This window comes from Melospiza melodia, chromosome 7 (genome assembly GCF_035770615.1).
Source record: "Melospiza melodia melodia isolate bMelMel2 chromosome 7, bMelMel2.pri, whole genome shotgun sequence".
NCBI lineage: Eukaryota > Metazoa > Chordata > Aves > Passeriformes > Passerellidae > Melospiza > Melospiza melodia.
The window spans coordinates 29,689,949-29,706,462 of record NC_086200.1 but is presented as its reverse complement, the minus strand read 5'-3'; the positions used below and the strand labels follow the sequence as shown (position 1 = coordinate 29,706,462).

At 65.3% G+C, this 16,514-nt stretch overlaps 3 protein-coding genes across 3 annotated transcripts; 1 reads left to right on the top strand and 2 right to left on the bottom strand.

Moving 5' to 3' along the window:
- Positions 1–1,315: 1,315 nt before the first annotated feature.
- On the bottom strand, positions 1,316–9,496 carry MAP1S (microtubule associated protein 1S). The gene is made up of 7 exons (XM_063161084.1): positions 9,403–9,496; positions 8,165–8,266; positions 7,598–7,680; positions 7,380–7,520; positions 3,534–6,651; positions 3,182–3,399; positions 1,316–2,351 (listed from the first exon to the last, which is right to left on the bottom strand). Exons 4-7 carry the CDS (start codon positions 7,437–7,439, stop codon positions 2,196–2,198), a joined length of 3,552 nt encoding a protein of 1,183 aa, XP_063017154.1. The 5' UTR covers positions 7,440–7,520; positions 7,598–7,680; positions 8,165–8,266; positions 9,403–9,496; the 3' UTR covers positions 1,316–2,195.
- A 794-nt stretch (positions 9,497–10,290) lies between these two features.
- On the bottom strand, positions 10,291–12,872 carry LOC134420561 (cocaine- and amphetamine-regulated transcript protein-like). Its single transcript, XM_063160717.1, has 3 exons — positions 11,334–12,872; positions 10,608–10,691; positions 10,291–10,519 (listed from the first exon to the last, which is right to left on the bottom strand). The coding sequence occupies exons 1-3, from the start codon at positions 11,472–11,474 to the stop codon at positions 10,412–10,414; spliced, it is 333 nt and encodes a 110-aa protein (XP_063016787.1). The 5' UTR covers positions 11,475–12,872; the 3' UTR covers positions 10,291–10,411.
- Positions 12,873–14,353: 1,481 nt separating this feature from the next.
- Positions 14,354–16,064, top strand: GADD45B (growth arrest and DNA damage inducible beta). Its single transcript, XM_063160716.1, has 4 exons — positions 14,354–14,532; positions 14,623–14,724; positions 14,958–15,171; positions 15,290–16,064. The coding sequence occupies exons 1-4, from the start codon at positions 14,495–14,497 to the stop codon at positions 15,401–15,403; spliced, it is 468 nt and encodes a 155-aa protein (XP_063016786.1). The 5' UTR covers positions 14,354–14,494; the 3' UTR covers positions 15,404–16,064.
- Positions 16,065–16,514: the final 450 nt, after the last annotated feature.

Sequence of the window (16,514 nt, the reverse complement as noted above, 5' to 3'; positions counted from 1 at the left end):
GAACCCAAAGTCACTGAGGGCAGGAACAGCAGAGTGGGGGGCTCAGAAGGAGATTGGGGGGCACAGGGACAGCCCCGGGGACAGCCCCGAGCCCGGAGTTGACACCTGAACCCCCTCTGAGCCCCCTCCCCAAAACAGCCCCGCTGGAGCAAAGGGCTGGGAACGAGGGGATTTTGGGGAAGGGGAGGTTTGGGATTGGCTGGAAGGGGTGGGAAGGGGAATTTGGGGTGGCCACGGGGGTTTTGTTGTCCCCTGGTCCTGCCAGCCCCGTGCTGCCCACAGGGCTGAGCACAGGGACGCCCCTGCAGCACCGAGGAGGCTCCAAACTCCCCCAAACCCCCCCAAAATCCCCCCGAAACCCGCGGGGGCTGAAGGCAGCGTGTGCAGCCCCCTCCTCCTCCTCCTCCTGCTGCTGCTGCTGCTGCTGGTGGGGCCGGGGGCGGCGGGGCTGGGATGCAGGGATGGGGATGGGGATGGCGTTGTCATGGCAACCCCGCATCCATCCAGCCTCAGCCTCGGCGCTGCCGCACCGCAGCGCATCCACCCCCCCCCCCGACCCCTCTGAACCCCCCCACCCCACACCCCGGACCCCCCCAAATCCCCCACCACCAGCTGCACCCCCCCACCCCAAAAAAAAAAAAACCCAAAATCCCTTTCCTACCCCAAAAACCTCACAAAGACCGAGCCCAAACCCGTCCTTTTCCACCCCTTCCCCAAATCCATGGGGACCCCCCCACCAAAAAAATAAAATAAAAATAAAACCCAAAAGACAAAGATCCACTGGGAATGATCCTCTTTAATGCTCGTTTTCCACACAATTGCCAAACGGGAAGGTGGCGTGCAAGACGGGGAGCGTGTGCCACGGGCAGGGGTTGGGGTTTGGGGGGATTGTGTGGGGGTTAAAACCACCCCAGCCACCCCAAAAAAACCCCCCCCAGCATCCTCCAACCCTTCCAGCTGAGAAAATAATGATATAAAGCACTAAAGGTGAAACATTCAGTGCCCCCTCCCCGAACACGTTGTAGGATACAATCAAAGGTAAAAGCCCCCAAGGGCATTTATTGAGGGGGGGGGGGGGAAGCAAAGATAAATAAACCCCCCCTGGAAAAAAAAAAAAACAACAACAACAAAAAAAAAAAGGTTTGGTTTCTTCAGTTTTCACGATTTTTGTCTTTTTTTTTTCTGTTTTGTTTTATCTTAAAAAGTCATTACAAAAAGAGCCATCGAGGAGCCTCCTACAAAAACAGGTTAGTGTTTGTCCCGGGGGGGGAAGGGGGAATTTTGGGGTGGGGGGGGGGGGGGGGGGGTCGTCACATTCTGTCCCCCCCCTTACCCCAAACCCCACCATGACCCCCCCCCTTTGGTGCTCTCAGCTCATAAAACCCCTTAAAAATTGCACGTGACGTTTGGTTCTGAACAGCTTTCTGCAGCTCCCGGGGCTGGGGGCGGATGTGGGGGGGCTGCTTTCCACTCCCCCCCAAAAAAATGAGGGGCTGGGGGGGGTGCCTTTGTCCATCCCCCACCCCAAAATGTTTCTGGGGGGAAGGGTTGGGGAGGGAAGGGCCATCAGTGCAGCGAGCTGGGCAGGTCTCAGCCCAATGGAGGGGATGCTGCATGTGAGGAGGGGGTTACAATCAATTTAGGGGTGTGGGGAGGGGGTCACAGAAGTTTTTTTTTTGGGGGGGGGCACAATGTTTTGGGGTGGGGCAAAACAGCAGGGACAAAACCCCATAACCCCGACCCCATCAGGGATGGGAACCCCGAGGTTGTCCCAGCTTTGTGCCCCCCCCAAAAAAAAGGGAGACCCAACCCCTCCCTCAACACTTTGAGGGTATTTTGGGGAGGGGGGGCGGAAATTGTGGCTCATCCAGGAAAAGGGGAAAAAAAAACCCAACAAAACACCAAAATTTACCCTGTTCCATCGAGCTGCCCGTGGGGGACGGCTCAGCCCCGCTGCTGGGAGGGCAGGGGAGGGGAGGGGGGACACATCCTGCCACCCCCTCGTGTCCCCAGCTGGTCCCTTGTCCCCTCCCCGGGCTGGGTGCAGAGCGTGGGCATGCGGGGATGTCACCCTGGTGTCCCCATCCATCCCTGGTGTCCCCATCCCTCCCCTCTGGGGGGCTCACAGAGGGCTGGGGGGCTCGGGGAGGAGGGACAGGAGGGACAGGGGGTGGCACCCGGGCCGTGCCCCCCCCTCAGAACTCCACCTTGCAGGCGGGGAAGGTCTCGTCCTGCATGGCCACGGTGCTGTTGCTGCCCAGCACGGTGATGCCCAGCTCCTGCTGCCGCTCGTGCGTCTCCTGGTACCACTCGTGCATCACCAGGGAGTCGAAGGTGGGGATCAAGGTCACCTGTAGGGACGGCCAGGCCTCCTTGTCACCACCCCCCAGGGCTGGGAAGGGGCACCCAGGACACTTTGTCACACGCCAAGCATCAGAAGGGGCACCCAGGGCATTTTGTCACCTCCTCGGGCACTGGGAAGGGGCACCCAGGTCACTTTGTCACCACCTCCAGGGCCGGGAAGGGGCACCCAGGACACTTTGTCACACCCCAAGCATCAGGAGGAGCACCCAGGACACTTTGTCATGCCCCAAATATCAGGAAGGGACACCCCCCGGACACCTTGTGCCCCCCTAGTAGTGGAAAAGGACCCCCAGGACACTTTGTCAGCCCCCCAAATATTGGAAGGGACCCCGAGGACACTTTGTCACCCCCCAGCAATGGAAAGGTGCACCCAGGACACTTTGTCACCCCCAAGATTTTGGGAAGGAACCCCCAGGACACTTTGCCCCCCCCCCCCCAAATATCAGGAAGGAGCACCCAGGACACTTTGTCACCCCCAAGATTTTGGGAAGGAACCCCCAGGACACTTTGCCACCCCCCAGTATCAGGAGGAGCACCCAGGACACTTTGTCACCCCCTGGCAATGGAAAGGGACCCCCAGGACACTTTGTCATCCCCCAAATATTGGGAAGGGACACCCAGAATGCTTTGCTCCCCCCCAAATATCAGGAAGGGACCCCCCAGGACATTTTGTCACCCCCCCAACAGTGAGAAGGAACCCCCAGGACACTTTGTCACCCCCAATTATCAGGAAGGGACCCCGAGGACACTTGATCTCCCCCCAGCACCCTGAGGGAGCCAATCCCAGCCCTGCCCTCACCGCAGGCTGGGCACCCACCTGGATGTCGATGCCCCACTGGTGCTTGCCCGCCAGGAGGGCATCGAGCAGCGGGCGCAGCACGCCCTCCTTCAGGTGGTCATCGCCGCTGACCACGTAGCAGAGGGCGCGGACCCGCCGGAAGAACTCCTCGTCCACCGTGCGGGCGCTCCACGAGCCGGGCAGGTACGCCAGGTCCACGTACACCGGGGGTCCCTGGGGGGCTGCGGCCCTGGTGCCTGCCAGGACAGGGGGACAGCGTCACGAAGGTCCCCAAAGCGCCACCCTGCAGCGCCACCCTGCAGCGCCACCCTGCAGCGCCACCCTGTAGTGCCACCCTGCAGCGCCACCCTGTAGTGCCACCCGTCTGTACCTGCTGGCGATGCCCGCCCAGCTGCGGATGCCGGCCGGGCTGTGGCGCCGCGGGCATTGCTGGAGGCGCCGCTGGACGGTCCCTTCTTGTCCCCAAGGGGTGGCCTGGCCTTGTCACCTACAGCGCTGGCCGCAGGCCTGGCCTTGTTGGCCGAGGGGACGCGGGGGGGCTCGGCTTTGGGGGCTGAGCCCACGCGGGACGGGGTCCTCTTCACCTTGGTGGGCTCCTTGCGGCCGGGGGGCAGCGCCTCGGGGTCCACCATGCAGATTCCGGGCTGGGCAGGGAGGGGACACGGGTCCTTCAGGGGGGCTGGCAGAGGGTCACACGCTCTGGCCACGGCGCGGGGCGGCCGCTCCGAGTCCTCGTCCGACTCCAGCCCGTCGGCCAGGATGGACGGGCAGTCCTCGGCGGCCGCGGGGACGTCGGAGTCGGACAGGGTGGGCAGCGACTCGCTGACCGACGTGGGGGGGGTCTCGCCCGGCCGGCCCCGGGGCGGCGCCAGCTCCTGCGAGGGGTCGCTGTCCGACAGCTCCCGCGGGCTGGCGGCGGCCGAGGGCGACCGCTCGGATTTGGGGTGCTCGAACTCGCAGGGGGACACCAGGCACAGGTCCACGTCGTGGGGCGAGTCCGAGCGGCGGCCGGGCCGTGGAGCCGCATCGCCGTCGGCCCAGGGCGGGTGGTGGCACGGGCGCAGCGGCAGGGACAGCCCCCCTTTGGTGGCTTCGGGCTCCTGCGCGTCCCCGGAGGCGCGGGATCGCCGCCCGTCCTCCGGGGGGGACTCGCTGACCGGCGGCAGCACCTGCTCGAAGGACACCGAGAGCGACTCGTCCACCTCGGTGGAGTGAGGGGAGCCCACCTCGGCCGGCAGCGAGGGCGTGGTGATGGTGGGGGACACGTCGGGGACATCATCCTTGAAGGGGCTGAGGGACAGGCAGCCCGCCTGCTTGTCCGGCACCGAGCCCTCCTTGCCCTCCTTGCCCGCCGGCCACGCGCTCTGCTGCCGGGCGGCGCCGGTGCCCGGCTCCTCAGCGCCATCCTCCACCGGGGACTGGTGGAAGGGCGTGTGGCCGGCGCTGGCCGGCCCCGAGCTGGCCGGGGACATCATCTCCAGGGTCTTCTCCTCGGAGCTGCCGCAGGGATCCTCGGCGCCCTCGGGGCCGTGGTTGAGCAGCCCGGTGGGCGTCAGGTCGAAGTTGACGCTGCGGTCGCTCTTGGGGGTCTTGGCCATGGGTGACGGGGGGCACACGGCTCGCAGGGGGCTGCTCTCCAGGTAGCGCAGGCGCTGGGGGCTCTCGGGGTCTTCCAGGCCGTTCTCCAGGCAGGATGGATCCCCTGGGCGTCGGTTCCCCCCGTTCTCCAGGGATAACGGCTCCAGCTCGCTGTCGGCCGTGGCAATGCCCTCATCGGTGGATTCCTCCTTCCTCCTCCTCCCGCCGTCCCGCTCTGCCTCCGGCAGCATCTCCTCAGGGGAGGAGGATTTGGAGCCGTCCGACGTCCCCGGCTCCTTCCGGGCGGTTTTAGCCTTGGGTTTCTCTGGTTCTTTCTTCAGCGTGGATTTCTTGATGCTGCCGGCCTTGGCCAGGGGTTTGCGGCTCTCCGGGACCGGCGTCTTCCGGGCTGGAGCCTTGGCCGGAGCCTTGGCCTCAGCCTTGCTGTCCTTCGAGTCCTTCTTCAGCGTCTCGGCCTTCGCCTCCTTCTTCACCACCTTCACCTCCTTCTTAGCCTCCACCTTGGCCTCGGCCCCCTCATCCTTCTTTGGTGGCTTCTTCTCCTCCTTCTTGGCCACCGGCTCCTTCTTGGGTGCCGCTTTCTCCTTGTTAGGCTTTGGCTTCGCCTTCTCGGCCGCCGAGTCCGGCTTGGCTCGGGCATCCTTGGCTTTCTCCTCTTCTGACCCCATTTTGGCCGTGTCCCCCAGGGATTTTGGCTTCTCCTTGGTCCCAGCTTTCACCTCCTTCCTCTCCACCTTCGGAGCCTTCTCCTTGGGCGCCGGCGCCGCGGCCTCCACCAAGCTCAGCTTGGAGCCCGACTTGAGGCTCTCCTTGCTCTCCGCCCTCCGCTGCTTCAGCGGCTTCTCCGCCTGCGCCGTCCCCTTCAGGTCATTCTTGGTGACCACGGGGTGCTTGAGGAACTCCAGGTGCTTCACCTTCTCCAGCCCTTCCAGGATCCGCGCCTGGGGCGTGCAGCCGGGGAACAGCACCCGGATGATCTTCTCGGAGCGGCTGACGGGGTGCCACACCAGCAGCACGCACACCGACGTCAGGCACTGCAGGGGCAGCTCCTGCTCCTTGGGGAAGCCGTTCCCCGACCAGTGCTGCAGGAGGAACTCCAGCTCCTTGGTGCCCTTCACGGGGTTCAGCACGTACATGTCCAACCGGCCCACGCCCATCTTCTGGAAGAGCACGGTGGGCTCGGCGCGGGGGCCGCTGTCTCGGGCCAGCAGGTTGGGCCTGATGCCCAACTTGTCCAGGTAGTGCAGGGTCAGAGCAGCCTCATCGCAGCTCTTCAGCACCTTGGAGTCGCCCTGGATGTCCTTCAGCTTCTCGGAGGCGTTGAGGAAGACGACGCCCAGCTCGGGCGAGATGAGGTTCTTGGCCCAGTCGCCGTTGCCCTGGGAGCTCTGGGATGGGTCCTCCTCCAGCTCGGCCAGCTTCCTCTGGAGCAGGCTGTTGATGCCAGGCAGGCTGTCGGTGCCCACGTGGGTCACCAGGATGGAGTCGATGCGGTCCAGGTGCCTCACCAGCTTCCAGAAGGAGGACTTGGGGTTGGAGCCGCCGTTGACCAAGACGTTGAAGCCGTTGACGGCGAAGAAAGCCGAGTCCCCTCTCCCGCCCGGGAAGATGTAGCAGCAGGGCTTGGAGAGCTTCAGGAATCCCACCATGGTGGGGGGCTCCAGCAGGTCAAAAGGGGATTGGGGCTCCAGAGACTCGGACAGGTACTCCATGAACTCCTCCAGCCCCTCCATCTCCGGCAGGACGCAGCCGGGGTTGTAGCGCAGCTCGATGAAGTCCTGCAGGTTGTGGTGCTCCAAGCCCGAGTCCCTCCACTCCCCGAAATCGGGGCAGCTGATGGTCAGCCTGGCCTTGGCCGAGGGGTCTGCAGAGCTCAGGATCTCGCCCACCTGCACAGAGGGGCAGCTTCAGGTGGGAGGGGGCACCGGGGTCACCCCCATCGCCCACCAGGATGGACCCATGGGGGTGGGACACCTTAAACCACTGGATCCACACCTGCTGCCTGGTTTTTGGGGGGATTTTGGGGTGCCAGCCCCCCCTGCTGCTTTTATGGGGGCTCCCAAGGAGAGGCTTTCCCTGACCCCCACCCTCGCTGAGACTGTGGCCCCCCAGGGCTGGCAGCTGAGGATCTGCCCCACTAAATTACCAGGAACTGCACCCCTAAATTACAAGAGCCTCCACCCCTAAATCCCCAGGATCTGCCCCTCAACCCCTCAGAATCTTCCCCCCAAGACCCCCAGGATTTGCTCCCCAAACTCCCAGCATCTGCCCCCGAGATTTACATTCCCAGATTCCCAGTATCTACCTGACTAAATCCCCAGGATCTGTACCTCCTAAATCCTCAGGATCCGTATCCCCTAAATCCCCAAGACCTGCCCCACAAAACTCCCAGCATCCATCCCCTGAATCCTCAGGGTCTGCCCCACAAAACTCCCCTAAATCCCCAGGATTTGCCCATTTTCCTGCCACAAACCCCACAGCTTTGCCCCACACCGTGCAGGGAGCCCCCTGTGAGGAGTGGGGAGGATGTGCCAGCATTGCCAGGAGCTGCTCTACGCTCAGACAGCAGCTCCAGCCCCAAAACCCCCCTGTCCCCTTCCCTGCCCCCTTCCCTGACCTCCTTATCAGTGAAGATCTGGATGAAATCCCGCAGGGAGAAGCAGCCGGTCTGCAGCATCAGCTCCCCAGTGTCCTCCACACAGGGCCCAGCAAACACCAGCAGCTTGTGCTGGGACACATCTGTGATGAGGTTCCTCAGCTGGGGACAGAGAGGGGACATCAGCACAGCGGGGACGCTGTGGGGACAGCCCCAAGGCTCATCCCGCCCCAGCTCACCTCGTCACACAGGGATTTGTCGGAAGGGTTGAGCAGCACCAGGGTCTCCAGCACATCCCCACGGTGGTGGAGGGTCCTCTGACCTGTGGGGTGACAGCCATGGCCCCCCCAGTTTGTCCCCATGGCGGTGGCACTGCCCGGTTCTCCCGTGGAAGAAGGACCAGGGACACATTTCCCGTGTCCTTCCTGCCCAGGGAGGGGAGGGAACAGGACAGGGAGACTCCTTCAAACTCTCTGGGTGCTCCCATGGCAGTTTTGGGGTTCATTTCTCCCTCTCAGCAAGGAAAAACCCACCAGGACCCAGCTGAGGGTGAGGAAAAAGGCACAGGAGCAGCCCCAGCTCCGTTTTCCCCTTTCCACCCCTCTGTGGAAAATCCCATTTTTCCACGCTGGAAAAGGAAGCAGCTCCTCACGTGGGGATCACGGGGTTTGGATGGGGGAGGCACAAAGCCAGCCCTGTTCCCACAAAATCCGGGGGGAGGGAGCGTCCCTGATCCCAACCCCCATTACCACTCCTCCCTGGCAGCTTTTCCCCCCTTTTTCCCAGTTTTTACCCCATTTTTTTACCTTTGACAATGCTGGAGAAGGTGGCCGAGTGCCGGGACACGAAGAGCTTCAGCTGCTCGTCCAGGTTGCAGCAGGTGAGGTCGATGTCCCACGAGCGGATCCCTGAGGAGAAAAACAACAAAAATTTGGCATTTGGGGGGGCTCAAACCCCCACCAGCACCACCCCAAAACCCCACACAATGCCAACTGGAGCTGACCCCATTAAATATCCTGTAAAATCCCCTCCTCAAATCCCCTCTAAGGTGTTTTTGGGGTGTCTCCAAGCCCACCTGTGCCAACACCTGCCCGGCAGGTGAGCTCCTTGTGCTGTGATTCACACCCCGGCTCTGCCAAATCCCAAACCCCAAATCCCAACCCCCCAGGGCACGGAACAGCTCTGCCAACGCCTCCTCAAAGGTGCCAATTAAGGAATTAAAAGATTTGGTGCTACCTGTCAGCACCGGCACAGGTGCAGCACCCGAAAAAAAAAAAAAAAAAAAACCCTTCAGGATTTCCCAGGAGGGATTTTTGGGATTTTATTCCCAAAAAAAATTTTGGGGTGGCTCCGGGTGCTGCCGGTAACGGCCAGAGAATGGGTGGGGGATGGTGTAACCGGGGTTGCACAAGGGTTTGGGGCCGTTTTTGGGGTGGTTTCGGTGAGGTTTGGGACAGGGGAGGGACAATGGAGTGGGGAATGTGGGTTTGGGATCTGCTCCCGTTGGGATGTCACGGCCTGAGACCCCCCGCCAAAATCCGGGCAGGGCTCAGGGAGGGGGGTCCCTAAAAAATGTGGGGTCAATCTTGGGGATTTAGGGGCAGATCCCGGGATTTAGGGGCGCAGGGAAAGGGGAAGATCCTGGAGGGGGAAAAAACAGGAGGAGCAAATCCCGGAGATCTTGAGAGAATAAAGAGATGGAGGATTCAGACCGCCGAGGGTTTTGGGGCAGGAAAAAGGGGCAGATCTGGGATTTTTGAGGGGCAATCGCGGGGGCTGAGGGGGAGGAGAGGGCGCAGATCCCGGCGGGGGGGGGCAGGAAATGGGGAAAATCCTGGGAATTTCGGGATTTCGGGGCGCAAACCCTGGGAAGGCGCAGGGGCGGATCCCGGCGGGCTGGGGCGGAACGGGGCATCCCCATAGGGGCGATCACACCCCGGGACCGAACGGGACCGAGCGCGGCATCCCCGGGGGGGGGGGGGGCTCCTCCGGTGCCGGCGGGGCGGGTCCCGGAGGATCCCGCGGAGCATCACGCGGGTCTCACCTCGCTCCAGCTGCTGCAGGGCGGCGGCCCTGAGGCCGGGCCGGTGGCAGCCGCCGCCCACGATGGCGAGCAGCGAGAAGCGGCGCGGCCCCGCGGCCGGAGCCGCCGGAGCCGCCGGAGCCGCGGGAGCCACCGGAGCCGCCGCCATCTTCGGCGCCCCCCGCCCGCCCCGCTGGCCACGCCCCCTGCGTCACCGCCGCCCAGACCACACCCACTGATGTCACCGCCAGCCAATGGGAGGGGCAGAATGGGAGGCGGGTGGGCGGAGCGGAGGTGGGAGAGAGGGGTCTTAAAGGGGCAACGCGCGGGGTGGGGCAGCGGGTGGGGCCCGCGCGGGCGGTGCGGGGCCGTGGATGGAGATTTGGGATCGTGGATGGAGATTCGGGATCGTGGATGCGGATGCGGATGCGGAATTCTAGATGAGGAGCCAAGATTCTAGATGGGGATGCTGAATTCTGGGTGGGGATCCGAGATTCTGGGTGCGGATTTGGAATGTGGATGCGGGATTCGCGATGCGGCCGGGCCGGGCCGTATGAGCCCCCCGCATCCCGCGGATCCTCCATCCATCCACCCATCCCCCTCCATCAGCTCGGGAATCCAGGACTCAGATCCAGGACTCACCTCCCTGCCCGTCCCCGCAGCGCTCCCATCCCCGCTCCCCCTCTCCCGCAGCGGGATGAGATTCCCACTCCCTGTCCCCCATTCCCGCCCCGACCTCAAATTCCCGACAGGGAAGGGGGACAGGATGGGACCCCCACCCCCTCAGGAGGCAAAGGGAGCTGGGATCCTCAGAATCCTCCGGAAAAAAAGCAGGCGGCAGGCTTGGATCCAATGGTTTAATGTGTCCCTGGACACGGCCAGCCCCACGGGCCGGGGCTCGGGCGGTGCCGTGCGGATCCATCCCGGTGCGGGCACGGGGCTGGGACCCGCGGCTTCCCCTCTGCGCCCCTCCCGGGTGGCAGCTGGTGTCCCCCGGTGTCCCCCGTTGTCCCCCGGTGTCCCCGCTCGCTCAGGAGCACTTGAGGGTGAAGAGGTTGCAGGAGGTGCCGGGGGAGCAGCTGCAGCGTTTCCCGATGCGCGCCCCGCGCCGCACCGCGCACGACTGCCAGGGCTCGCACTGCGGGGCGGCACCGTCAGGCCCGGGGCCGGATCCCCGCCAAAGCGGGGTTTGGGGTCCCCCAGAGCCGCCCCCAGCCCCTCCGTACCCAGGGCACCCAGCTCAGCCTCTTCTCCAGCGCCGGCGGCTCCCGCGTCCCCAGCTCGGCCAGAACCTCCCGGAGCGCCTCCGCCTGCCGCGGAGAGCAGAGGGGCACCCCGAAATGCCGGGATATCGGGGGCTCCGAGGGACACCCCGAAATGCCGGGACACCCAGGGACTCCAGAGGGACACCCCGAAATGCCGGGATATCAGGGGCTCCAGAGGGGCACCCCCAAATCCCGGGACACCCAGGGACTCCAGAGGGTCATTCCCGGGACGCCCAAGGAAAAGGAACCTCCCGAAACGCCCCAAACCCTCACTGGGGGAACAGAAACATCCCGAAATTCCCCAAACCCTCACGGGGAGAACAGGAACACCCCGAAACGCCTCAAACCCTCACGGTGGGAACAGAAACACCCCGAAACGCCCCAAACCGGGCAGGGGGAACAGGAACACCCCGAAATTCCCCAAACCCTCAGGGGGAGAACAGGAACACCCCAAACCAGGCTGGGGAGGACAGAAACACCCCGAAACGCCTCAAATCCTCACGGTGGGAACAGAAACACCCCCAAACCCTCACGGAGGGAACAGGAACACCCCGAAATGCCCCAAACCCTCACGGGGAGAACAGGAACACCCCAAACCAGGCTGGGGAGGACAGGAACACCCCGAAACGCCCCAGACCCTCCCGGGGGGTGCTGGGGACCCCCAGCCCCGCTCCCCCAGCCCCTCACCAGCTCCGGCTCCTCCCGGCCGTGCCCGGGCGGGCTCAGTCCGGGCCGGAGCTCCGGTACCGGTTCGGGGGTGCCGAGCAGGACGAGGCCGGAGCCCAGCAGGCAGAGCAGGCACAGCAGAGCGTTCTCCATGTTCTGCATGCCCTGGATGCTCCGGGATGTGCCAGGCTCGGCTTTATAACCCACCTCGGACACCCCCGAACACGCAGTGACGCACACGGGGCGCCTGTGTGCCCCCAAAGCCCCGCACTGTCACTGTCACCGGGCTGCGGGGGGGACACAGCGGCCCTGGGGACACAGCGGCCACCGGGCAGCGGGCAGGGACGGACGTCAGAGCCGGGCCCAGGCGGGGACCCCCCGGTGACCCCCCCGGGCCGCAGCCGCTGCCAATTCCGTGAGCAAACAAACACCGGGAGCGGCTCCGGACACGGCTCAGACGGGGGGGCACGGACGGGGAGGTGGGGACAGACAGACAGGGGGACAGACGGGGGATGGAAAAGGGACAGACAAGGGAACAGACAGGAGACGGACGGGGGGACGGAAAGGGGAACAGACGCGGGGGGGGGCAGAGAGGAAACACAAACAGAAGGACAGACAGGCAATACAGACAGGGGGACAGCCATGGGGACAGATAGGGGACGGACAGCGGACAGAAAGGGGGACAGACAGGGGAGGGAAAGGAGGACAAACAGGGGACGTAGGTGGGGACAGACAGGGGACACACAGGGGATGGAAAGTGGACAGACAGAGGGGAACAGACAGGGGACAGAGAGGACATACAGACAGACGGACAAACAGGGAATACAGACAGGGGGACAGCCTTGGGGACAGAGAGGGGGACAGCCGAGAGGACAGACAAGGGACCGATAGGGAATACAACAGGGGGACAGACAGGGAACACAGACAGAGGGATGGACAAGGGGACAGAGGAGCGCTGCCGCTCTGTAGTCGCACAGCCCTTCCGGGCTCTCCGGTCCCGTTCCATCCCTGTCCGGTCCCTCTATGTCGCTCCGGTCCCCAGGGATCCCCAAAACCCGCAGGATACCCGCAGACACCCGGGACGGGGGGGCACCGGCGGACACCGGCAGGACTGGAGCGTGGGGAACCCCGACCCGGCCACCGCCGATCCTGCTCCCCCCGGTCCGGTCCAGCGCAACCCCCGCAGTCCCGGTCCGGCCGCCCCCAGTCCGGTCCCGGTCCGGTGGCCCCTCTCAGTTTCGGCTCCCCCCACTAGGTCCGGTCCCGGTTCGGTTGCCCCCAGCCCAGTTCGGTGCCGGTTTGGTGACCCCCAACCCTCGGCCCCATTCCAGCCCAGGTCCCGGTCCCGGTTTGGCGGCACCGCGCCGCGCCCACACCCCGAGGCCCCGCCCACTCGTGGTGACAAAGCCTTCTGGGTAATGTAGTATTCGTTTAATGGCGGGGAAAGGCGGGGCGCTGCCGGACTACACTTCCCAGAAGGCTTTGCGGCGGCGGCCATTGAGAGGCCGTGACAGCGCCGCCTGGCGGCTCGGAGGAGTCGAAACAGGAGCGCAGCCATGGCTGTGGTGGGACGCGGGGGACACCGAGGGGACACGGGGGGCACCGAGGGGACACCGACAGGGGACAGCGGGGACAAGCACGGAGCGCCAGCACCGCCGTGGGCAGAGGGATGCTTGGGAAATACGGCTCAGGACGCGGTCGAGGGAAACTGAGGCACGGCGTGGCGCCTCCCGCGACCCCCGGGGGTTCACGGACGGGTCCGGCCCTGCAGCTGCGGGACTCGGGGCCAAAGTGAGGCGACCCCGGTGTGCCCAAGCCCCGGGACAGCGGGAGCGCTGTGTCCCCGGCGGGCCCGGTGTGTCCCCGGTGTGGGCCCCGTGTGTCGCCGGTGTGTCCCCGGTGTGTCCCCGGCAGGTGGCGGCCGTCGCCCGCGCAGCCCGGAGCTCCCCGCGTGTCCCCGTTTCCCCCGGCTCTGAGTGCACCGAGCTCTCCCGCCCCCGCCTGCGGGTCGCGGTGCACGGACCGACCGCCCCCGCGGCCCGGTGCGTGAATTGCCGCCCCGGTGCAGCCCCCGCTCCACCGACAGACCCCCGGTGCGGCCGCCGGTGCACGGACCGTTCCGCGGCCCACGGACCGACCCCCGCTGCAGACCCCTGTGCACGGACCGGCCCCTGCAAAAGCCGCCGGTGTCAGGGGCCGACCCCCGTGCACCGATCGACCCCTGGAGAGATCCCCGGTGCAAGAACCGACCCTCGGAGCAGTCCCCGGTCCCAGGGACCGACACCTCTGTGCAGCCCCCTGTCCCACCGACGGATCCCCGGTGCACGGAGCGACCCCCGGTGCAGCCCCCAGTCCCACAGATCACCCTCCGGCGCACTGACCGACCCCCGGTGCAGCCCCCGGTCCTACAGATCACTCTCCGGCGCACTGACCGACCCCCGGTGCAACTCCCGGTGAAAGAAACGACCCCTGAAGGGACCCCCGGTGCACGGGGCGACCCCCCTGTGCAGCCCCCTGTCCCACTGACCCACTCCCGGTGCACCGGCTGACCCTCGGAGCGACCCCCGGTGCACGGAGCGACCCCCGGAGCGGGTCCCGGTGCAAGAAACGACCCCCCCTGTGCAGCCTCCGGTCCCACAGATTAACCCCCGGTGCACCGAGCGAAACCCGGAGCGACCCCCGGTGCAACCCCCGGTGCAGGGAGCGACCCCCGGTGCAGCCCCCGGTCCCACAGATCAGTCCCCGGTGCACGGTCCGACCCCAGCCCGGTTTCCCCCCCGGTTTCCCCCCGGTCCCGCCGGTCCCACGCCCGTGCCCGCGGGGGGGGACGCAGTTTCAGGGCGGGGGTTTCCCCCGCGCTTTCCCCCCCCGTGTTTCACCCCCACGTGGGTCCCGCCGGCGGCGCCCAATCAGCGCCGCGCCCGTGGGCGGTTCCGCGCGGCGCCAGCCAATGGGCGAGGCGGGGGCGCCGCGCGAGGCCACGCCCCTCGGAGGAAGGATATAAAAGGAGGCGCAGGGCGCGGCTGGGGCTCAGAGCGATCGCGCTGGAGCGGCGGCAGGAGCGGAGCGGGACCGGGGATCGCGATAGCGCCGCGATATCCCCGCGATATCCCCGCCGTAGCCGCGCTCGGGATTATTACTCTTGGAGTTTGCCTTCTTCTCCTGCGGATTACAATTGCACCATGACCCTGGAGGAGCTGGTGCCTTGCGATAGCAGCAAGTAAGTGGCGGGCGGCTCGGGGCGCTCGGCGGGAGGGGATCTGTGTTTGTCGCCGTCGCCGCTCACCGGCTGTGCCGTTCCTCCCGACAGGATGCAGGCGGTGAGCGAGGCGGTGGAGCGGGTGCTGGTGGCGGCGCAGCGGCAGGACCGCCTCACCGTGGGGGTCTACGAGTCGGCCAAGCTGATGAATGTGTGAGTATCGCGATATGGCTTTGTCGGGGGGGGGGGGTCTGGCTCATGTGGCGGGGTTCATCCCGACCCGCTTAGCGCAGGGCTGGAGCGTTTTACGGGGTGATGGTGACCAGACAGAATTTGGGGGGGTCTGTCGCGACAGGGGGGTGACACAGAGGAGTGACAGGTCCGCGGGAAGGGGTTCTATTATCCCGAGCTGTCCCGGTCGCCCCTAACCCGCCTGGCCCCCGCAGGGACCCGGACAGCGTGGTGCTGTGCGTGCTGGCCACGGACGAGGAGGACGAGGGTGACATCGCCCTGCAGATCCACTTCACGCTCATCCAGGCGTTCTGCTGCGACAACGACATCCACATCCTGCGCGTGTCGGGCATGCAGCGCCTGGCCGCCATCCTGGGCGAGCCGCAGGCGGACTCCGAGCCCCGCGACCTGCACTGCCTGCTTGTCACGGTGAGCACGGGGGTGACGCGCTGCTGGCCCCGTGACGCGGCCGGGGAGGGTGACGGGGCGGCTCGGGGACACGTGTCGGGGCGCTGGTGGCATTAATCTCGTCCTCCTGATCCCTCAGAACCCGCACACGGACGCCTGGAAGAGCCAGGGCTTGGCGGAGGTGGCGAATTACTGCGCCGAGAGTCGCGACAGGAACCAGTGGGTGCCGTTCGTGTGTCTGCAGGAGCGCTGAGCCCTTCCCGGTCTGGACTTGAAAGGATTAAAACCCTTAAAAAAAAAACCAACCTAAACAGCAGGAAAAAAAAACAAAAAAAAGAAGGGAGAAACAGCCAGTTCCAACCCACAACGCCCCACAAAACCCACCGATTTTAATTTTCTTTTGAACCGGAGAGGAGGAAGGGGGAGCGCGGCGGCTGCGGTGGGAATGGAGGGAGCCGGGCCGAGCCCGGCGGGGGACGCTGGCCGGAGCCCGGCGGGGGACGCTGGCCGGAGCCCGGCGGGGGACGCTGGCCGGAGCCTGGAGCCCGGATGGACAGTGGCCGGAGCCCGGTGGATGGACAGTGGCCGGAGCCGCCGGCCGAGGAGTCGTGCAGGAGCTGGGGAGCCCCGGGCGGGCGCTGCGGAGCGCGGGGGTGACCCCCGAGCTGGAAACTGTCGCGATTTTGGGACCCGATGGAGGCGAGGACTGCAGAGAGAGCTGGAGTTTTAATTTTTTTTTTTTTTTTTGGTGCACAAACTGCTTTTTCCAAGGAATTACGGACATCTGCACGGATGGACTTGCACCCTCCGGGTGCTGCTTTTGCACTTGGACACCCTGAGCTGAATCGTTTCCAGAGTTTATTCTTCTACCGAGCGAGGAACTAAATCTATTTGCAATAAAATGTCTGACGTTAGTGGTGTTTGCTCTTCCCTGTGCTCTGCTGGAGCCGTTCCCAAGGGAGCGGGAGCGGGATCGGCGCTTCCTGGGTGGGTTTTGGGGTGGGCTCTGGGGTGGGCTCCACCTTTTATAGGGCCGGGGGGTTCCCACCCGTGTGTGGCGCCTCGCTGCTGCTGCTGGAGGAGAAATTCCCACCCCACCCTTCTCTGAATAAGGGTTTTTCCAAGAAAAACACCCACGGGCTCTGTGGGAAACTGAGGCACTGCCCCCCCCCACCCAGGCTCGGGGCTGGAGCTTCCCCCACCCGCGCAGAAACCGCGGCCGCCGTGGGAACCGGGCCGGGGGCTGCAGCGGGGGCGGGGGGAGCCCCCACGCCCCCATCCCGCGTGGGGAATTCCCTCTGTCCTCCGGGGGTGGGGACCAGGAGAAGCCCGAGGGCTGAGGGACAGTGAGGGTGGTGGGCTCA